Consider the following 24,413-nt stretch of genomic DNA (forward strand, 5'->3'; position numbering starts at 1 on the left):
AGGATATCTAGCAAACACCTCAAACTTAACATGTTTAAAAAAGAATTCCTAACTTCCTGTCCCTAGCCACCCCGAATACCCACACCTGCTTCTTCCTTATTTGATTTGCATCTCAATTAACGACACCACCAGTCACAAAGTTGCTTAGGCCAAAATCTTAAACATCATTAGTTTTCTTTCCCCTAAAACACTATCCAGCCTTTCTTACCAGGGTTGTGGGAAAGAACTGAGCCCCCTGGTCTAAAATTTCCATTGTATGTAACGGATTAACTTCTCTCCCATGTTTTTAGAATAGTGCTAGTTACGTACCATCCTTAGGAGAATTAAGAAAGATGGCACACTCGGTCAAGAAAGGTTGCTAGACTATGAACAAGTCCATCTATCCACTGAAAACTCCAGAATGAGCCACCATATTTCACACAAGCTATTGTTATAGTCTATTTACTGATCTCACAACTCCTACTCTCAACCTCCTTCAGACCCTTTTCCACACAAGCAAACTAATCTTTATAAAAGGTAGATCAGATCATAAATACATCCCTGGTTTTTATTCTCTAGTCTTCCTCTTAAAATCATTTTGGGGTCCGCCTTGTGGCTAAAGTTCTGTACACTCCGCTTCAGCGGCCAGGGTTCACAGGTTCAGATCCCAGGCACAGACCTACTCCACTCATCAATCATGCTGTGGAGGCATTCCACATAGAACGTAGAGGAAGATTGGAAGGGATGTTAGCTCAGGGCTAATCTTCCTCAAGCAAAAATGACAACAAAAAAACCTCAAACTCCTTATCCAGGTCTTAAAAGACGTTACCTGATCTAGATTCTGCCTACCTCTCTGACTTACCTCCTATTATTCTCCCGTCTGCTTTGTTCACCATATTCAACCATACTGGTGGTTTTCCTTCCAGCCTTCAAACATGCCGAGCAAATCCTCTATCAGTGACTTTGCATTTTCTTTTCTGTTTGCCCTGAACACTGCTTCCCCAGATCTCTGCACAGCTGCCAGCTTCTCAACCTTCAGCTCTGTTCAAATCTCGCCTCCACAGAGACTTTCCCTGACTACCCTAACTAAAGTAGCACGCTCTTCACCTGCTCTTCCCATCCAACTCTTCTGTTGTTTCCATCACAGCACTTTTCACCAACTGAAGTTACCTTTACTTGTCTACGCATTTTAATGTCTGATTCCCATTACATCAATACATGAATGCAAGATCCATGAGGTTAAAAATTTTGTCTTGTTTACTGCCCAGTACAGAATAAGAAAAGTTAGCTCCATTGTATAGCTGAAAACACACAGTTTTTGATGGGAGAAAAGGCTATATGTATTTGTAGTTTTAATTCACTGTAAGAAAAATGTTTAAATATTATTATTATGAAAATAACTGGTCCTCTAGTTTCTCAAATGACACACGGAGAAATTACACTAAGAGGTTTTTCACTTACAGTTTCGTATGTAACAACTGGCAACTGATGACTTTGCCAAGAGCTCCATTCCTAAATCCTGTAATCTGCCAGAGTTTTCGGTTCCACACGCAGCCAGAGCTACCTGGTCAGCAGAAAAAAGGCTTGCCTGCATGTCTCCAGAAGCAGCGTTGCTGCCTTTTACTTCTGAAAGTGTATTCTTTACATCAGTTTTCATACATCGAACTTCAGCCATTTGAGTTTTGAGTCTTTTTAGCATCTTTAAATCAGAGGGAACTCGCCACATTGCCTGCTGCTTCCTCTGGTCTTTATCTTTTCGAGAATATGATGCTTCAGGGAGAAAGTGACAAGTCAGGTTAATATTCATGAAATCACTTTGTACTGTGAATATATGGAAATCAGATGTGCAAATAAGCAAAGGTGCTTTAGGTGATAGCAACAATAAAGGCATGCATTAAATTGCATTAAAGTTAGAATCTAAGTCATTATAATCACTCAAATCTGAGTTATATATTTAATTCTAAAAGTTTAAAAAGCTGCCCTACTGCCTGTGCTTTCGTCTCTATACGTCTTCACTTTTCTCAAATTTTCTACATTGAGCTTTTATATTTAAAATTGAGAAGTGAGGGGCTGGCCCTGTGGCCGAGTGGTTAAGTTCGTGCACTCCGCTGCAGGCGGCCCAGTGTTTCGTTGGTTCGGATCCTGGGTGCGGACACGGCACTGCTCATCAAGCCACGCTGGGGCGGCGTCCCACATGCCACAACTAGAAGGACTCACAGCGGAGAATGTACAACTATGTACCGGGGGGCTTTGGGGAGAAAAAGGAAAAAAATAAAATCTAAAAAAATAAAAATAAAAATAAAATAAAATTGAGAAGTGAGGAAAAACCCCTAGAAGCCAAATAGTCAAATCTGCTATACATAGTACACGAAAATAAATATATTCTGCCTAATTCAAAAAGTTGATTTACTGAACTACTATCCAATGTAGATGCAGCTATTAAGTAACATGCAACATCATAAAAAAATAGTTCTTGGGGGCTGGTCCCGTGGCATAGTGGTTAAGTTTGCTGTGCTCTGCTTTGGTGGCCCAGGATCAGGGGTTTGGATACTGGGTGTTGATCTATACCACTTGTCACCCATGCTGTGGCAGTGACCCACATATAAAGTGGAGGAAGATTGGTACAGATGTTAGCTCAGGGCTAACCTTCCTCAGCAAGAAAATAAAAAAAAAGACTAGTTCTCTGTCACTGAATCTTTGCAGCCACTAAAGTAACAATGTTTTCTCTCTCCTCAGAGAAACCAGTTGAAGTTTTTAATTTCTTCTTCCCCTACTCAAATATAAAAAAGAGAGACACGACTAAGGAAAATACATACTTTCTATTGCAGGAAGGGAAAAAGAAGTAGATATTTTGGAAATCAAAGAACATTATAACTGACTCAAAGCATTGGGGCCGGCCCAGTGGTGCAGCAGTTAAGTTCACACATTCCGCTTTGGCGGCCCAGCGTTTGCTGGTTCAGATCCCGGGTGCAGACGTGGCACCACTCAGCAAGCCATGCTGTGGCAGGTGTCCCACATAGAAAGTAGAGGAAGATGGGCACGGATGTTAGCTCAGGGCCAGTCTTCCTCAGCAAAAAGAGGAGGATTGGCAGTAGTTAGCTCAGGGCTAATCATCCTCAAAAAAAAAAAAAAAAAAAAAAAGCACCAAAAACGTCAAAGCAAAAAGAAACTAAGCCAAAAAACCAAATACACAAACACCTCAAAATGGGAGACCAACAGGCACCATAACCAGTCAAAGAGTAAGTCCTTTATTAGCAGGAATGATAGCTGAACCTGTTTATACATTGCAACAACCTTCTGCCATAAAAAAGGGAGTATAGTAAAAGGCAGACATTGTAGTGTTCCCAATAGCCATTCCTCCCACTTCTACCTTGCAAAAGGACCCAGACTGTGGAGGTATCAGGTAGGCAGCAATGTGCTCAGGAGGTTAGGTCTTTCCTCCAGTCCCAGGGGATATGGGTCCAGTACTGGTCTAAGCTCATTCCTCTCTGACAGTGTTCAGGGTGGGCACATGACTCAGTTCCAGCCAAAAGTCTGTGGTCGTTGGGGGCTACTTCTGGGAAAGACTTTCTATCCTGATAGAGAGATTCTGTCGTGTTTATTTATTTAAAAAACATCTATAAAGAGCTTATTGAGTGTCAGATATTTTAAAAATATTGTCATTTAATCCTCTCATAGCAATCCTGAGGTAAGTAAGCACTATTATTATCTCCATTTGGTAAATGAGGAAAGTAAGACACAGAAAGGTTATATGACACACTCAAGGTAACACAGCTAATAAGAGGAGCTTGAATTCAAACCCAAAAGCCTACTTCCAGAAATCAGTGATCTTAATATTAGTAACTTTGCTCTTTAGGGTCACAGGAATAGAGTTTCTTTTCCATCCACTCTTTTTCTTCCTGCTAGTGACACATTCCTGTGAATATATGATGCCTAGAGCTGTGGCAACCATCTTACTCCCATGAGAGAAGAGGCAAGAGAACCACAGGAGGTCCATCCAGTGCCCTGCCTTTAAGTATCTGATGAACCTGGAACCAGTTACCTCTAGACTTCTGAATATGCATTATCATTAAGTGCCTTTATTAGCTAAGTCACCATCAGCAGCATTTCATTACTAGCAGTTGAAAGCATTCAGAACAGAATATGATTAAGAGATTTTAGGAACTCAGGATTTGGTCTCAGAAATATCATTTAGTTGCTGTAACTTTCTATAAGCCCATCAACTTCTGAGTCCATTTATTTATTTGTAAAATGAAAATAATAATATACGCATAACAGGGTTGTCATGAGGCTCAGAAGACTCAAGGTTGTGAAAGCACTCTGCAGTGTAGTCTAAAACCAAATCAGATATTACTTTTCTGCTTAGAATCATTGAGGAAAGCACCAGCATGGCACAGGAGACCCTATATTACCTGATTCTACCTTATCTCTCAGTTGCTATATCTTCTATCTATACCCCAAACATATCCCAATCTTCTGCAATTACCTGCAACTCTTTCTAACACATGGTATACATGTTTTCTAATACAGCCATGCTCTCTAACATGCTTCCATGCTTTTCACATGTCCTATTTCCTTTCCTCTTTCTCTGTCACATTCACCAAACTCATCAGATATAATCTGAAATGTCCCCTCCTTCAGGCACCAAAACACCAACTGCCCTTGTCCTTCCAAATCAATTCTTACCTAATTTTGTACAGTACATGGAGTAGAGTCCTACTGTAGCACTTATCACATTACAGTAAGGAAGACAAATATGTAGACTGTGAACAACCTAAGAGTGCAGATCACATCTTAGTGATCTTTGCATTCCAAGACAAACAGCCTATGGCACAAAATACTCAAAATGTTTTGCTAAATAAAGTCTTTGTGGCTCCCATCTCCCACCCCTACATCTTACAGGGACTTAAATGTGAAAATCTTCATTAACTGACACGGTTCAGTTCATTATTACTAGAAACTGACAAGAATTTTAAAAAAGTAAAAATCCCAAATGGGAAAATACAAAAAGATTTAAGCAAACCTCCACCATCTGATTATCAGTCAATAAACAATTACTAAGCCTGTTTCAAATGCAGGCACTGTGCTGGGCAGGGGATACAAGTGAACAAGATGAACACTCAGTCTTTGACCTCATGAAGGTCATAGTCCAGCTGGGAAAAACGAAAAATAATCCATTTCAGCACCATGTGATAAGTGCCAAGACAGGAAAGTATAAGGTGCCATGGGATCTTATACCAGGGGAACCTGACAATTTAAGAATACTTACTATACTGATGAGGACAATCCTTCCTGAATTTGCCAAGTTATAAGGTTAATTAGAATTGAGAGTCTTATCTGTAAGACTTCTTTCATATCATTCAGTATGGCCTTCAGGAACAACAGTTTGCTACAGCTCCTCCTCTAGACGTCAGTATCTGTCAATACTGCCACTCTTCTCCTGGTCACCATCTAAGCTTCCTTAGAGTCTCTTTACCACATTCGAATTGGTTGCCAACCTTCATAAACTCTAACTTCACAAGGTTCCAAATATTACCACTGCCATGCTATAAGTAAAATCTTTCTTTTCTTGCTGACGAAGATTAGCCCTGAGCTAACATCTGCTGCCAATCTTCCTCTTTTTTTGCTTGAAGAAGATTAGCCCTGAGCTAACACCTGCTGCAAATCTTCCTCTTTTTTTGCTTGAAGAAGATTAGCCCTGAGCTAACATCTGTCAATCTTCCACCACTTTATATATGGGCTGCCACCACAACATAGCTGACGAGTGGTGTAGGACTGCACCCAGGATCTGAAACCACAAAGTCAGGCCGCCAAAGTGTAGCGTGCTGAACTTAACCACTACACCACAGGGCTGGCCCCTGTAAAATATTTTTTTCTTTTTTTGAGGAAGATTAGCTCTGAGCTAACATCTGCTGCCAATCCTCCTCTTTTTGCTGAGGAAGACTGGCCCTGAGCTAACATCTGTGCCCATCTTCCTCTACTTTATAGGTGTGAGGCCTACCACAGCATGGCTTGACAAGCAGTGCCATGTCCGCACCCGGGATCCAAACCAGTGGACCCCGGGCTGCTGAAGCGGAACATGCGCACTTAACCACTGTGCCACTGGGCCGGCCCCTGGCCCCTGTAAAATCTTAACTATATATTGCCTAGATTAATGTATTCCCTAGAGGTTAAGTAGAACTTTTATAATGTCAAAAGATTCTGAAGACCTTACCCCAGCTCCACATATTTTTAAGCACATGATGATTGAGAAAATACAAAGAAATGCATGAATTTGTCCTCTCATGCTAGGAATCACTGAAATAAACTTCTACAATGGTATCCTGATTAAACTTCCATTTCTGATAGTTTTCTCAGTGCTGCCAATTTTCTAAAATACAGTTTGAATCAAACCACTCCTAAACCAAAACAAGGCTCCCCACTGCCCACTATGAATAAACTCTTCAGGTTAGGCCTTTCACAGAACAGATTCAACTTCCCTTTCTAGTTCTACTAAACACTACATGTACCTTAAAATCTGGTTCAGCTACATTACCTGTTGTTCATACTCTGATGCCTCTCTTGATACTCCTTTTATAGCATAGTCATTAAGAACATGAACTTGCAGTGAGTCTGACACATAATAGGTGTTCACTAAATATATGTTGACAGAGAGAATAAAAAGACAACAAAGGAATACTATGAACAACTCTATGCCAACATATTTGACAACATAGATGTAATGGACCAACTCCTTGAAACACAATATGCGAAAATTCACACAAGAAGAAACAGACAATCTGAATAGGCCTAAATCTATTAAAGAAATTGAATCAACAATTAATAACTTTCCAAAACAGAAAGCATCAGACTCAGATGGGTGCACTGGAAGAAAATATGCCAATTCTCTACAATCTCCAAGGACAGAAGAAGAGTGAATACTTCCTAACTCAATCTATGAAGCCAGCATTACTCTAATACCAAAACCAGACAAAGACATCCTAAGAAAAGGAAACTACAGACCAATATCTCTCATGAACATAGATGCAAAAATCCTCAACAAAATACTAGCAAACAGAATTTAACAAAGTATAAAAAGAATTATATACCACAACCAAGTGGGATTTATCCCAGGTATGCAAGGCTGCTTCAACATTTGAAAATCAATTAATGTAATTCATCACATTATATCAATAGATGCAGAAAAAGCTTTTGACAAAATCCAACACCCATTCATGATTAAAAAAACTTTCAGTAAACTAGAAATAGAGGGGAATTTCCTCCACTTGATAAGGAATATCTACAAAAAACCTAATATCATACTTACTGGTGAGAAACTCAAAGCTTTCCCACCAAGGTAAGAAACAAGGCAAGGATATCCCCTTTCACCAGTCCTTTTCAACATCATACTGGAAGTCCTAGCTAATAACACAGTAAGACAAGAAAAGGAAATGAAATGTATACAGATGAAGGATACACAAAGAACCAAAACAAACATGGAAACCCAAACAAGCATTTTAAGCATTCTTTTTTTATTTTTTTATTTTTTCCTTTTTCTCCCCAAAGCCCCCAGGTACATAGTTGTATATTCTTCGTTGTGGGTCCACCTAGTTGTGGCATGTGGGACGCTGCCTCAGCGTGGCTTGATGAGCAGTGCCATGTCCGCGCCCAGGATTCAAACCAACGAAACACTGGGCCGCCTGCAGCGGAGTGCGCGAACTTAACCACTCGGCCACGGGGCCAGCCCCCCAAACAAGCATTTTAATAAAAAGAAAGGTGGATCTTTCTGCAACACTAGCTTTTAATATCCTCTTACAAACTAGTTATTTTCATTTGGCTTCCTGGACTCTGTTCTCTTGGTTTTCCTCCTTTCCAAAGGTTCTTCATCTGCCTCATCTTCCATACACTCAGTAAAAACAGATGTTGAACACAATCATGTCCCTAGTCCTTTCTTTTTAAAATTTGCTTGAAACTCTCTCTTTTGTAATTTTACTCCCTTAGTTTTAATTATCCAGAATCACCTCTAGGCAAATAACTGCCTGTATGCCAGTTTTCAATTTTTAGCTGTCTACCAGGCATCTCTACTCTACTTTGATATCCCACTGGTATGTCAAACTCAAGATGTTTAAATCTAAGACTTGCTCTTCCTTTCTACTATTTCCTCCATCCTCCTTTGTCTTGAGTATTTTGACCACCTGGATTTGAAACTCAGGTCATCTCATTTACATTATTAATTTTACATAGAAAACTAGGCTTTGAGAGATCTGAGATCTTACTCTATTTATGTAACTTGCATTCTTTTTTCTGACGACACGGAATATTTTTCAAAAACCTGATTTTACTTGTCTATAAAATGCTACTGCATGGCTAAACTATAATTTTTCAGCTATAATTGTACTGTTGGATATTTTCAATCTAATTGCTTTCTCTTTGAGATATACTACTAGAAGTCAAGTTACAGGATTAAAAGATAGAAGTATTTTAAGCCTACTACAAAATTTTCCTGCAAAAAGGTTAAACTAATGTACACATCTACCTGCAGAATCAGGTCTCTGCAAGCAACACTGGTTATAATTTAAGCAAAACCTTTGCCAATGTGGTATTTTTTTTTTTTTAAAAAAAGGTGTTTCTTTGTTGATCACAAGAACTGTGTGTGATTTTTATTTTCTTCTTTACAATTTTCTGTATCTTCCAAGTTTTCTACAATAAAACTGCCTCCGAAAAAAATGTAAAATTATATACAATGGGATAAATGCTGCAAAAGTACAAGTATAATACAAAATGTACTTGGATCATAAATAGAAAGCAATTGTTTCATAACCTGGTTGGAGACAGTTTTACAAATTGAGGACCCAGAGACTTCCAGAAAGTACCTTAGGAAGGAAGAGACCTAATTCGTCCAGGCTCTGAGTCTGTCTCCCACCAGAGCAGCTTTGTTTCTCCATTCTCTACAGTAAACCTCTGCCCTAGACTTTGTTTGAAAAATGAGTTCTGCTGCTTTAAAGCAGTATCAAAAAACACTGTTCTAAATCATTGATTTGATTTGTGCAATACTATTGTTTAAGAAGATAGGAAAATGTTCACTATGTCTTAGAAAGCTTTCCAACAAAATAATTTTTAAAATGTGGCATTTAAAGGTAAATGCTTAAGCTGTTCAAAATGACTATGCCTGGGAGTTTCAAAAAGTCCAGGGTTTGATTGTATACCCAACATGTGCATGTGTATACATCATATTACTCTAACACAAATGTAATTTTCTCTTTAACAAATAACTTTTGCACGTCAAACACTCCTGCTAATTGGTATACATTTTCAGGCTACTGAATATCAAAGCATGAATAAACCATCTTTTTCTATATTCAATTTAGACACAGTTCCACTTGAAAGTTAGAATATTCCCAAAGCCTGCAAAACTCTAAGTCCATTCACAAAGAGGACAACTGTACTTCATATGGATCAAACTGTCAATTAGACACAATCTAAATGGCAAACCATATAAAAACCTTCTTACGCGCCTTTTGATATTACTTTTGCACAAAACACTTTTGAACAATAGCAACAAAAAGTTAATTTGATTTATATGTCATTTTTATGACATACAATGAAAAAATCAATTTGCTATAAAAAACATACTGTGTTCCAACACTTAGATGAAAGACTTGGATTAAAATTCAAGAGTTCTTCTGGAGAACTACGGAAAGAAGGGAAATTATTGTTAATATTTTACCTGTGGGCTGCAAAAGTGAAGCAGGTGGACGAGGCTGTAAGCCCCATAAATTTTCCATACTGCTGCGGTCCTTAAGGTCCAACAAATGTATTAAAATTAAAGGATCAATGTCTAATAAACTACTGGTAGCAGCAGAGCATAAATGTGCTCTTCTTGACATTCTGCTACTGGCACTCACATAGCCATGGTTACTACCTGCAAAAGAAACAGAGATGTAAAAAAATGCATGCTATATATTTGCACAAATTTAAGTATACTTAAAAGAAAGAGTAAACTGGTTAATCTTGTTTGAATATTTGTCTGTGGACCTATCTCTTAGGAGTTGATGTTCACGATGAGAAGCACATAGAAGAAACCAGACTGTCAGAGAGGTGTACATAAGCACAGTGACTGAGCACTGGCCTCATTACTATCCAGAATTCAGGAGCAACCCTCAACTCCATCCTGAGTGCTAGAAAGAAAAAGGTGACAATGTATAATACAGACCATTAGCAGAATGAAGGTGAGGAAAAGGAGAATATACCCTATAACCCAGTGGTCCTGGATGGTATAACAGATCCCAAGGAACTAGACATCAAAAGAGGAATCTTCTCCAGATCTCTGGACAGCAAAATGTACAGGTCATAACAGTTTGGGAGACTTTTTTTCTACCTTGATTAAATACTGGGAAGTACTTAGACTGAACTTGTTCATGATTGATGCATAGTACAGACGTCTGTGAACAAATGTCATATCTATATAACCTGTACTGGACTGAGATCCTTAAGCCAAGAAAACCACCTGACTTATCCCTAGTACCTACTACAATGCCTAGCAAACATTAGGTATGACTATGTTGGTTAAAACTGACCTCCTTCAACAAAACAATTTAAATATATTCTAAAAAGACATAACATTAAAAAATGTTTCATGCAGCAAAGTCTTAAAGTAGATAATATAAAAATAACATAAAATAATCAGATTCTGGCTATTCATGAGTGTTTCAAAGAGATCTGGCAGGAAACAATTCAGGAGAAAAGTTGAATTATTCAGAAGCGTCAGGCGAATTATTTACTTACCTGTTTTTCACCTATATTCACATTCTCCTGTCCTCATCTTCTTCTACTTCTTCCTCTTCTAAGGATTTATCATCCCATTGCCAATTTTTCTTTCCAGCCTCTGTACTCACTGCAACTCCTTTTAAAAATAGCAGAAAACTATCTCCCCTCCACCTTGAAACTGTTTCTTAACTCTTTTCCTTTAATGTGGAGTTCCTAAATCAGGCTGCATAACAGTCAGTTGAAGGAGTCAGAGATTCCTGGTTCCAACCCAGATGTACTGAATGAGAATACTGGAGAAGGATCCAGGAACTTTTTCCAAAAAGCTACTCAGGTGGTTCTGATTGTATAGTAAGTAAGCTCAGTAGCCCACCGTATGGTATCTATTGCCCTGATAACTGGTTCTTCTTTAAAAACAGAAGTGGCTCATTCTTCTATGTTAAATGGACCCATACTACAGAAAGGAGTGTTAGCAGTCTCCTGTTTCTCACTGCTTTTCTAGGCTATTACTCTCACTGATGGGCAAAAACTCCTTTCTTTTGTGGTTTATGCCCTTTGGCTATTCTCTCCCTTCTATGTTTCCATCCTTTCTACTATCATATGTATCCACAAGCATCAAAGACTGTAGCATCTATTTCACTTTTCCTCTCTCAGAGCAAATACTGCCAGCATTCGGGGGGGGGGGGGGTGGTGTATGTATCTCATATATAAGTATACAGCCTAATGAATGTTTACAAAGTTCTGGCACCCCAGAATCTCCCAAGGCCTCATAAATTGCTCACTGACCTTCCTCCCCAAAGGTAACCCCCATCCTGAGTTAAACACCATAGATCAGTTTTGCAATTTTATATAAATGTAATGATAGAGTATGTACTCATATTCTGCTTCTTTGCTCAACATTATGTTCATGAGATTCATCTATTTGTTGTCATAGCAGTTTATTCATTTTCATTATTGCTGTGCAGCATCCCAGTATACGAACATAACTAATTCCTTTCTTTATTCTATGGGAAAGAATTTGGATTGCTTCTAGTTTTTTGCTACTAAGAATAAAGCTACTAAAATTATAAGCAAATATCTACTCTTGAAGCTCACATAAAAAACTATATATAAAACACCTCATGAAAAAGCAAATGGATCAGTGACAGGTTCCTCTCTTCCTGAGCCAAGCTGGATTAATCCTACTAAAATGTCACACTGATCTACTTGAGTTCTTGATTATATACAGTGCCTGTATGCATCACCATGACATTCAAGGTCCTACACAGTATAATCCCAAACTACCTTTTTAGTTTTCTCTACTTTTTTATATCCTTTACTTTGTTATAAATGACATTTGTATTTCTTAAAAGAAAAAACAAAACAAAAAACCACCTAAAAAGGAACGATGTTGCTCTAAATATTCTTGTAAAAATCTACTGGCAAACACTGCCTCACATGTCTCTTGAAACTGATGGAGCCATAGATATGTGTATGCTCAGCTTTAGCACAACTGCCCAACAGTTTTCCAAAGCAGTGGTATCCATTTTCATTCCTACCAGCAGCATACGAGAGTTTCTATCTCTCCACATGCTTTCAACATTGAGTACTGCCAGTTTTTAAAATACTAGCCATTATAATGTGCAACAGTATCTTATTGTGGTTTTTATGTGGCATTTCCTGAAAAAAGAACAAAGAAAAATGAACAGAGTCTCAGAGACCTGTGGGACACCACTAAGTGTACCAAGATATACAAAATAGGAGTCATAGAAGAAATAAGTAACATTCAAAGAAAAATGGTTGAAAATTTCCCACATATTGACGAAAAATATTAATCTACACATCCAAGGAGCTCAGCTTAGCAAACTCCAAGTAGAATAAATAAACTCAAGAGATCCATACTGGGACCTATCATAATTTGCATTTCTCTGATGAAAAAGGCTGAGCACCTTTTAAAACATGTACTGACCATCTGGATAGCCTCCTTTGTGAAGTGTTTATTCCAATCTTTTGCCCTTTTATCCTAGGAGCTTGTCTTATCTTTTCATTATTGATTTGTAGAAGTTCTTTATATGCTATGGACTTGTGTTTTGGATATTTTAAATTAATTTGTTTATTCTAATTAACAGAAATTATGGTGCTTGTAAAAAAAATCCTACACATATTTCTAGACCGCACTGCACACCTGAGATCTTCTAAGCCGTTATAGATATGAGTCTGGAGATCAACACATGGGTACCCCACAGGTCTCTCAAAATCAACATGGATCAAACTGGATAGATTATCTTCTGCTCCTGGACTCACTGTCTTAGGTAATGGCACGGCCTAACCTAGAAACCTTAAGGAATCATCCTCACATCTACATTAACTGCAATCCATCCAATTAAATTCCAAGTCCTGTGGACGCAAACTATTTAACATCTTTCAAAAAGTTTCTTCTTCTCCACCCTTACTGTTACTGCCTTATTTCAGGCCCTCATAATCTCCCCTCCTGGAACACCTTGGTAGTTTTCAAACTAATCTTGTTTCATCCACCTTTAATTCATCTTCCACTATGTAATCAAATCTGATCACATTCCTTTTTAAAGACCTTTCGTGGTTCCACAGAATGAAGCCCAAGCTCCTGAGTCTGGCAAATAAGACTTTCCATTACCTAATCTTCTTGCCACTCACCAATCCAACATTGACCTGACCTCACAAAAACTAAAGTCTTAACCACTTAAAGTTCCCCAAAAGAATAATGCTGCGTCTTCTGCCTGGAATGCCTTTGCTCTCTTCTCTCATTATTTCTGTTCCCCTAATGAACTCTTAGCTCATCTTTCAAGAGCAAGATCAAGCATCACTCCCTTTCTGAACTCTTCTTTCACCCATACCCAATTAGCTTTTCTTTCCATTTTTTGTGCCACTCTGTATCTCTATATTTACAATCAAAGTTTTGCAATGACTAGTGCTGGATTCTCATTTGGGAGAAGTCATGCTCATTCATTTTATAATCTCAATGAACAACACAATGCCTGATATCCAGTGGCCATTCGTTAAACATCTGTGGAACAAGTAACCTTTAATCTGAAATATATAATAAATGTTTTGAGTGATAACCTTATACAATGTCACTTTGTTTTACAAGTGTGTTACACTGCCAGAACCTTTCAGTTCTCAAATAAGATTATTACAATGTTTCAAAAATCACACAAGGTATGCAAACAGGAAACAGATTTCTCCTGCTTAGCTGATTCAACTAGCTAATGTTCTAGATTAGAATGTTACTTACAACCTTTTTCAGCACTTTTTTTTTTTTTTTTTTTTGGTGAGGAAGATTGTCCCTGAGCTAACGTCTGTTGCCAATATCCCTCTTCTTGCTTGAGGAAGATTGTCCCTGAGCTAACATCTGTACCAATCTTCCTCTATTTTTGTATGTGGGACACCACCACAGCATGGCCTGATGAGCAGCATGTAGGTCCGCACCCAGGAGTCCAACCCACGAACCCTGGGCCACAGAAGTGGAGCACATGAACTTGACCACTACGCCACCAGGTTGGGCCACAGCACATATTCTTAAGCATAAATTCTCTTGCAACTTAATGAAAATAACTGAAAAAACTAAAAGCAATTCTTATGGGAAGGAGGCCACCTGAGTCACTAAATATTTCTTGTTTCAAGCTATATCCTTATTTAATATGCATATAAAAGGAAATTAACACTATTTTTCTTTATATCTAGCTTCTGTACAAGAAAAATTTTCTCCTGTTTAATGGACATCTTGACGTAATTCTTTAGACGACTGTGTGGTTCTGAAATATTAACCACAATAGGCTTGAAATGGACCTTCCATAATTATCATATAACAATAACGCATTCCACACTCAGCCCCATCTCACCTCTAATCCAGTTTCTTTCACTGCTTTATATATTAAAATTTTTTTATTTTAGAATTGTTTTAGTCTTATAGAAAAAGCAGAAAGGTAATACAGAGCTTTCATGTAAATCTCATATTCAGTTTCCCCACTGTTAACTTCTTTCATTACCATAGTACATTAATCACAACTAATGAACCAATATTAATGTTATCATAGACCAAATTCCATACTATACTTGGATTTCATTCATTTTTCCCTGAAGTCTTTCTTGTGTTCCAGGGTCCTACTCAGGATGTCAAATTACATCTAGCTGGTTGTTTCTCCCTAGGTTCTGTGGGTTTGTGAAACTGGTCTGTGACAGTTTCTGTCTTTCCTTGTTTTTGATGAGGGGGAGGAGGATATTAGCAACAGGCAATAGATGTTAGCTTAGGGGCAATTTAAAAAAAAAAAGAATAAATCTTTTTTATTGTATTCTCCAGAAACCTTGACATAGGGAAGACTTACTCAACAAGTATCTGCCAAATACATAAAATTTTCAAAAGCACATAATAAAAATTAACTGTGTTTGATTCACTATTGTATCCTTAGCACCTAGAATTCAGTGTCCGAATTACCATAGGTCCTCAAAATATACTTATTAAATGAATAAATTATAATTTTAGAATTTCAAAACATAAGCTGCATGAGAAGAGGGACGTCTTTTTATTCCATATTGTAGCTCCAGACGGTAAAACAGTACCCAGTTCCAACTGAGTGCTCAGTAAACTTTTGGTGAATGAATGAATAAATTAATTGAAAAATATAACCTTGTTTATTTAGTGTGCCAAACGTTATATACAAGAATTTTCCTACAACACAGTTTAAGAGAGGAAATCATAGTTTTAACTATGAAAAAAACTCCACAAAGCTGAAAAATATTCAGTAACCTTGACTCAGTCCACTCATCTTCCATTTTATATGAAGGCAGCCCCTGAAGTTTTCTATACTATTTTAAGCCTTGAAAATTACATTCAACACTTAGTAATAAAGTGTATTCACTCAAACATTTATCTGAAAAATATTAAATGACCCCTTACCAGACTGTGTTATGTGCTAGGGATACAAAATTAAGATGCACAGTATCTTGGCTTCATAGAGCTCAGCAGTGAAAGGGAAAATGGGCAGCTAAATAAGCAATTATAATAATGTTTAATATATGTTCTAAATAGGTTAATCTGAGAGAACAGAAAAAGATGCCCAGGGCAAACAATCTAGTACGGGTTCCAGGAAGAAATAAAATGCAAGTTAAAATGAAGACGACATACAGGTTGACTATGCCCACGATGAGGAGACAATAACAACCTGTTGGTAAGCAAAGAGGTGAGAAATACCAAGGCACTTTAGAGAGGTTGAAAGAAGTCCCCCCAGGCTGAAAAATGATGCAGGGGAGTGAGAGAGAGGTAAGACTAAAGAAATGAACAGGAGCCAGCACATGAAGGGCCTCATGTACCATATTAATGAGTTTGGATTTTATCCTGTAAGTAAATGGAACTCAAGAAAGGGTTTTAAGTAGAGAAGTGACATGATCAGATATTAATTTGAAGGAAAAATAACACTCATTCTGAACTTATGCCATGGGAAATAGAATGGAGGGGAGCAATAACAGATACACGGAACCCAGATGAAAGACTGCGGCCTTGACTAGGAAGAGCAAAGGCACGGGGATTAACAAATGAACTCAAGCACTATTTAGGAGATAGAATCAACAGATTTTGGTAACATATCAAAGGTAGAGGAAATGGTGGAGAATATATAGCACTATCAATCAGTAAGATAGTGGCTTAACTGACAGGCACACTGGCAGACTGAAAAATAATGATTTCTGTTTGGGAGATGTTAAGTCTGAGACATCAAAAACAAACTGCTACATGAGTCTGGAAACCGTGAAAAAAAATAAAGGCTAAAGATAGAAGTTGGAGAGTAATGAGCATATAGATAGAAACGAAATACAGGTGTGATTAAGACCACCTAGGAATATAGTGAGAAGCAGGAACAGTACAGAGCATAGGCGAAAGCTGAAACGCTGAGGACTAGTATTTAACAGGTCTTTAGTTATCCAAGTATGCTCTAGAATACGTCAGTGTTCATACCAAGGGCAACATTGGTAAAGGAGAAGGAGTACAAAACTAGCTTAAAATTGCTTTCGCCAAGATAAGATTTGTGTGCTTAAAACAGGTCCAAGAACAGAAAAGAGACACCTACAATCTAAGACAGTTCTTCCCAGGAGTAGCAGTCTGGTTTGGCAGACAACTGAGTTCAAGAAGTTGACGATGTGGGGTTCCAGCCTGGGTGTCCCTATGTGATCCAGGCAACTAAATCTGAGTTGTTTTCATGCAGAAAATGAGGACTGAAAAGGTCCGTCCTAAGTCAAAGATTCAGTGATTCTATTCAGATTATCCCACAGCCAAATTGTTATACAAACAAGACATATATCATAAAAACACCGTATACAATACTAGATAAAACTATGACTTGTTTGAATTCAGACAAATCTGGAACTCTAACTCCTCTCTTTCATCTACTAAATTATGAAAAGACAGCAGGTTACTTAATTTCTCTACAAGTTAGTTTCTATAGCTATAAAAAGTAGATAATACCAAAATCTACCTCACAGAATTTTATAAGTAAAGAGATAAGGTACACATAAAAAGTGCTTTTGCACCGTGCCTGGTTTTTGCACAGTACATAAAAACACTTAAAAAATGTCAGCTGTTATTACTGCTTTAACTACCATTATTAATACACTCTGAAATTCATATATAAAATACAGTATACTTCTAACACCATGAGCCATGTAAAGCAGAGGGTGCCACATATTAACATATGGTAACAGTCAGACAAGAGCAAAGAAAGGACAGACTTGTGGGGTGTGGCCTCTGTACCTAGAGGTCCTGAAGCAGCTGCATCTTCCATAAGTTCTCCTTCTTCCAATTCCATGTTGTTGTATTCCACATCATTTTCTCCAGACCTGAGAATATACAAAATTCATCATTACCATATAGTAAGTACAACTAACATGTGTCACCTCAACGAATTTTATAACAACAGTGCATAGCTTTCTCCTATGAAGTAAAATAGGATGTTTCTAAATATAAAAATGAGTGAAAAAGATTTCTGTCATTATCATATATATGGGTTCTGTTAATGTTCAAACTACCTTTTAAAAATAACAAGATAGGTTGACAACCTTTTTTTGTTTCTTTTGGTGAGGAAGATTGTCCCTGAGCTAACATCTGCTGCCAATCTTCCTCCTTTCGCTTGAGGAAGACTGTCCCTGAGTTAACATCTATTCCCATCTTCCTCTATTTTGTATGTGGGACGCCACCAAAGCATGGCTTCACAAGCGGTGTGTAGGTCTGCACCTGGGATCCAAACTCACAAACCCTGAGCTGCTGAAATGAAGTGTGTGAACTTAACCACTACACCACCGGGCCAGAGCTAGGTTGGCAATATTCAATTTTTAAAATAGAAAATCTGAGAACCATTGTAAGCACAAGAGGCTACCGCTTCAAAGAATTTGTAACTTAATGGTACTACAATAGGTTAAAAAAAAAGAGAGAGTGACGTCAGCATCATGGTAGAGTGAGCTTCCCCAGTAATCTCTCCCCTCCACCATACAACGAAAAAGACATTCATACCCCAACAGAGGACATCCAAACACAACACAAAAAACATCTGAGAGACCCACGCAGCCATACAACAGAGGATGGAGAGGCTGAGCCCACCTTGGAGGAGGTGGAATGGGGTAAGGGAAAACTTCACTCCATCCCCTAAAGACTGCGATCTAGGACCACGGGCGGCCTCTCAGAAGGAGGGAACGGGGTAGGGGACATTCATTCACGGGAACATCAAGAATCCCTGAGGGCCCTTCCAGCCTAGAGGAAAGCCCTCTACCAGGGTGAAAGCTTTTGCAGGGAGTGACCTTATGAAGCCAACACCCCAGGACAGGAGAGGGAGAAAACCCCAAGAACAAATGGGAGAAAGTGCCCCTACCCCCATCCACCCAGCACAGCTCCAGTGCCTCAGATCTAGGCTGAAGGCAGAAGACTGAGAACAGCGGCTCTTGACCCCGACCCAGTGGCAACAGGCAGGAACTATGACCAAGTAACACCACGATGTCAAAAACCAGAGACTAGCAATATCCAACATTACATTAGTTCTCCAGACCAGAGAGAAAATGACAAGTATCCAGAAATCAGTCCTGAGAACACAGAAATATGTAACTTAAATGACAAAGAATTCAAAATAGCTATTATTAAAAAAAGTCAATGAGTTAAAAGGGAATGTAGAGAAACAATTCAACAAGTTAAAGAGCTATTTCACAAAAGAGTTGGAAACTATAAAGAAGAATCAATCAGAAGTATTAGAGATGAAAGACACAATGGAAGAAATAAAGCAAAATACGGATTCCTTTAACGCTCGAGCAGACACCATAGAGGAGTGTATCAGCACAACTGAAGACAGACATGTTGAAATGCTCCACAGAGAGGAGAGAACTAAGACTAAAAAGAAAGTCTCTGAGAAATGTCTGACTCAATTAGGAAATGCAACATAAAAATCATAGGTATTCAAGAAGAAGAGAAGGAGAATAGAGCAGAAAGCTTTTCAAAGAAATAATAGCAGAGAACTTCCCAAACCTAAGGAAGATGATGGAAATCCATGTGGAAGAAGCTACCAGATCTCCTAAATATGTCAATGTAAAACGACCTACTGCAAGGCATATAGTAGTGAAACTGGCAAAAGTGAACGACAAAGAATACTAAGGGCAGCAAGGCAGAAGAAAACAATTTACAAGGGAACCCCTATCAGACTTTCAGTGGATTTCTCTGCAGAAACGTTACAGGCTAGGAGAGACTCAAATGACACTCAAATCTTTGAAGGATAAATCTTTCAGCCAAGAATACTCTATCCAGTGAAAATATCCTTCAGACATGATGGAGAAATAAAAACTTTCCCAGACAAACATAAGCTAAGGGAGTTTGTAGCCACAGACCTCCCCTCCCCCCCGTCCCCACCCCAAGAGATCCTCAGGAAGGCCCTCACACCTGAAAAAAGAAAAACGGGAGAAAGGGGTTATGAAGCATGGAGTAAGGAGATAGGTAGACAGAATCAGAGCAGGATAGCAAATACTCAAGTATAGCATTAAAGACAAAAGAAAGGAAAACACCAAAAACAAAGATAATCTTGTCATTTTAAACTCACAACAGAAGACGGAATAAGATATAGGAAAAACAACATAGGAGGGGAAAGGAAAGGGACTGAATCAGCTTAGTCTAGTCTAAGAAAATAAGAGGTCATCAGAAAATGGACTGTCTTGAATACAAACCTCATGGTAACCACTAAACAAAAAATCAGAAAAGAGACACAAATAAACAAAGAGAAAACAAACAAACACAACATAGAAAACTACATAACTCGATTGATAGAACAAAATACACAGGAGGAGAAACAAAGGAAATGCATGAGAACCAGAAAACGAGTGATAAAATGGCAGCATTAAGCCCTCATATATCGACGATCACCCTTAACATAAATGGAGTGAATTCTCCAATAAAAAGACACAGAATGGTGAGATGGATTAAAGAACAAGACCCAAAAATATGCTGCCTCCAGGAAACACATCTCAGCTCCAATGACAAACAGAGGCTCAGAGTGAAGGGATGGAAGACTGTACTCCAAGCTAATGGCAAACAAAACAAAGCAGGCATTCCAATACTTATATCAGACAAAGTAGACTTCAAGAGAAGGCAGGTAAAGAGAGACAAAGAGGGGAAGTATATAATGATCAAAGAGACACTACCAAGAAGACATAACACTTACATTCTTCTCACGTGTGCACGTGACATTCTCAAGGACAGGTCATACGTTGGGAAACAAGGCAAGCCTCGAGAAATTTAAGAAGATTGAAATAATAACCAGCATCTTTTCCAATCTCAATGCTATAAAGCTAGAAATTAATTACAAGAAAAAAGCTGAGAAAGGGACAAACACGTGGAGACTAAACAACATGCTATTGAGCAAGCAATGGATGATTGAAGAAATTAAAGGAGAAATCAAAACAAGTCTGGAGACAAATGAAAAAGAAAACATACCATACCAACTCATATGGGATGCAGCAAAAGTTATATTAAGAGGGAAATTCATCGCAATACAGGCTCACCTTAACAAACAAGAAAAATCTGAAATAAGCAATCTCAAACTACACCTAACTGAATTAGAAAAAGAAGAACAAACAAAGCCCAAAGTCAGCAGCAGAAGAAAAACAATAAAAATTGGAGCAGAAATAAACACTATTGAAACAGAAAAGACAGCAGAAAGGATAACGAAACAAAGAGCTGGTTCTTTGAGAAGATAAATAAAATTGATAAACCCCTAGCCAGACTTACAAAGAAAAAAAGAGAGAAAGCTCAGATAAATAAAATTAGAAATGAAAGAGGAGAAATAACAACAGATACCATAGAAATACAATGGATATTATAAGAGACTACTACGAAAAACTATATGCCAAGAAGATGGACAATCTAGAGGAAATGGATAAATTCTTAGACTCTTACAACGTCCTAAAGCTGAATCAACAAGAGACAGATAACCTGAATAGACCAATCACAAGTAAAGAGATTGAAACAGTAATCAAAAGCATCCCAAAGAATAAAAGCCCAGGACCAGACAGCTTCCCTGGAGAATTCTACCAAACTTTCAGAGAGGATTTAATACCTATCCTTTTCAAACTATTCCAAAAAATTAGGGAAGATAGAACACTTCCTAACACATTCTATGAGGCCAACATCATCCTGATACCAAAGCCCAACAAGGATAATACAAAAAAAGAAAACTATGGGACAATATTGCTGATGAAGATAGATGCAAAAATCCTCAACAAAATATTGGCAACTCAAATACAGCAATACATCAAAAAGATCATACATCATGATCAAGTGGGATTTATACCAGGGACACAGGGATGGTTCAACATCCACAAATCAATCAATGAGATACACCACATTAACAAGATGAGGAATAAAACCACATGATCATCTCAATAGATGCAGAGAAAGCATGTGACAAGATTCAACAGTCATTTATGACAAAAACTCTTAACAAAATGGGGATAGCAGGAAATTACCTCAACATAATAAAGGCCACATATGACAAACCCACTGCCAGCATCATACTCAATGGGGAAAAACTGAACGCCATCCCTCTGAGAACAGGAACAAGACAAGGATGCCCACTATCATCACACTTATTCAACATAGTACTGAAGGTTTTGGCCAGAGCAGTTAGGCAAGAGAAAGGAAAAAAAGGAATCCAAATAGGGAGAGAAGAAGTGAAATTCTCGCTGTTTGCAGACATGATTTTATACAAAGAAAACCCTAAAGAATCCATTGGAAAACTATTAGAAATAATTAACAACTACAGGAAAATTGCGGGGTACAAAATCAACTGACAAAGATCAGTTGCGTTTCTATACTCTAATAACTAACTTACAGAAAGAGAATTCAAGAATACAATTCCATTTACAATCACAACTGAAAGAATAAACTACCTAGGAATAAATTTAACCAAGGAGGTGAAGGACTTACACAATGAAAACTATAAGTCATTATTGAAAGAAATAGATAATGACATATAGAAATGGAAAGAGATTCTATGCACATGGACTGGAAGAATAAACATAGTTAAAATGTCCATACTACCCAAAGCAATCTACAAATTCATTGCAATCCCAATCAGAATCCCAGTGACATTCTTCACAGAAATAGAAGAATCCTAAAACTCATATGAGGCAACCAAAGACCCCAAACTGTTACAGCAATACTGAGAAAAAAGAACAAAGCTGGAGGTATCAGAGTCCCTGACTTCAAAATGTACTACAAAGCCGTAGTTATCAAATGGCATAGTACTGGTACAAAAACAGACACAGGGGATCAACGGAACAGAACTGAAAGCCAGGAAATAAAACTGCAAATATATGGACAGCTAATCTTCGAAAAAGGTGCCAAGAACATACAATGGAGAAAAGATAGTCTCTTCAATAAATGGTGTTGGGAAAACTGGACAGACACGTGCAACAGAATGAAAGTAGACCATTATCTCATGCCATACACAGAAACAAACTCAAAATGATCAAAGACTTGAAGATAAGTCCTGAAACTATAAAACTCCTGGAAGCTAATATAGGTACTATACTCTATGACATCGAATTTAAAAGGATCTTTTCGAATACCATGTCGTCCAAGACAAGGGAAACAAAAGAAAAAAATAAACAAGTGGGACTTTATCAGACTAAAGAGCTTCTGCAAGGCAAAAGAAACTAGGATCAAAACAAAAAGACAATGCACCCATTGGGAGAAAATATTTGCAAATCAGATATCTGATGAGGAGTTAATCTCCAGAATATATAAGGATCTCACACAACTGAACAAAAATACAAATGGCCCGATCAAAAAATGGGCAGAGGATATGAACCGGCATTTTGCCAAAGAAGATACACAAATGGCCAATAAACACATGAAAAGATGTTCATCAGGGAAATGCAAATCAAAACTATGCTAAGATACCACCTATGTCTGTTAAAATGGCTATAATCACTAAGACTAAAAACAACAAATGTTGGAGAGGGTGTGGAGAAAAGAGAACCCTCATATACCCCTGGTGGGAATGCAAACTGGTGCAGCCACTGTGGAAAACAATATGGAGATTGCTCAAAGAACTAAAAATAGAACTACCATATGACCCAGCTCTCCCACTACTGGGTACCTATCCAAACAACTTGAAATCAACAATCCAAAGTAACATATGCACCTCTGTGTTCACTGCAGCACTATTCACAATAGCCAAGACATGGAAACAATCCAAGTGCCCATCGACTGATGATTAGACAAAGAAGATGTAGTATATATATATACAGTGGAATACTACTCAGCCATAAAAAGACAAAATCATCCCATTTGCAACAACATGGACGGACCTAGAGGGAATTAGGCTAAGTGACATAAGCCAGCCTGAGAAAAACAAACAGCAGATGATTTCACTCATATGTGGAATATAAACAAACACATGGACAAAGAAAATAGTTCAGTGGTTACTAGGGGAAGGGGGATAGGGGGTGAGCACAGGGGGTGAAGGGGAGCGCTTACGTGGTGACAGTCAAGAAATAATGTACCACTGAAATTTCACAACGATGTAAACTACTATGAACTCAAATTAAAAAAAGGTACTCAAATTACTGTATATGAATAAACATTATTTTCTTAAAATATTATTTCAGAAAAGAGAATGTTGCCTCCTATCAAAGTCCTCACCAAGTCTCTCATACAAAAACATTATTATCTTATTTTAAATGATAAAGTACTATATGAAACAGCACTAATGGATGCTAGCTTTGGATATTTAAAGAAGTCTCAAGATCAACTCCCGGCCTGACAGTAAGGAGCTCTGCAGACCTGCTCTCCAGTGACACTGCTAGAAAATTTTTTTTTTTTTAGAATTGATTTCCTTTGTGTTTTTTATTTTTTATTTTTTGAGGAAGATCAGCCCTGAGCTAACATCTGCCGCCAATCCTCCTCTATTTGCTGAGGAAGACTGGCCCTGAGCTAACATCCATGCCCATCTTCCTCTACTTTATATGTGGGACGGCTGCCACAGTATGGCGCACCAAGTGGGGCCATGTCCACACCAGGGATCCAAACCAGTGATCCCGGGGCCGCCAAAGTGGAACGTGAAAACTTAACCGCTGTGCCACCGGGTCAGCCCCTAGAAATTATTTTTAAAGCAACCATTTAAAGATTCTGGAAATAGTTCCAAGAGCATAAA

The 24,413-nt window shown here is 38.1% G+C and overlaps 1 protein-coding gene across 50 annotated transcripts in view; it reads right to left on the reverse strand.

Annotated features, from left to right (window-relative positions):
- The window catches only part of TRIM37 (tripartite motif containing 37), a 143,750-nt gene that overhangs the window by 51,314 nt on the left and 68,023 nt on the right, over window positions 1-24,413 (reverse strand). For all 50 annotated transcript variants that reach the window (XR_011523435.1, XR_011523433.1, XR_011523434.1 and 47 more), the window contains 3 exons: window positions 17,480-17,565; window positions 9,686-9,880; window positions 1,441-1,749 (listed from right to left, as the gene is read on the reverse strand). Coding sequence is in view for 21 of the 50 variants with exons in the window: in XM_070562330.1 (XP_070418431.1) it covers window positions 1,441-1,749; window positions 9,686-9,880; window positions 17,480-17,565 (590 nt within the window). In the remaining 29 variants the exon portion in view is untranslated. The remainder of the gene's footprint in view (window positions 1-1,440; window positions 1,750-9,685; window positions 9,881-17,479; window positions 17,566-24,413) is intronic.

The sequence above is a fragment of the Equus przewalskii genome, chromosome 10 (assembly GCF_037783145.1).
Source record: "Equus przewalskii isolate Varuska chromosome 10, EquPr2, whole genome shotgun sequence".
Lineage (NCBI taxonomy): Eukaryota > Metazoa > Chordata > Mammalia > Perissodactyla > Equidae > Equus > Equus przewalskii.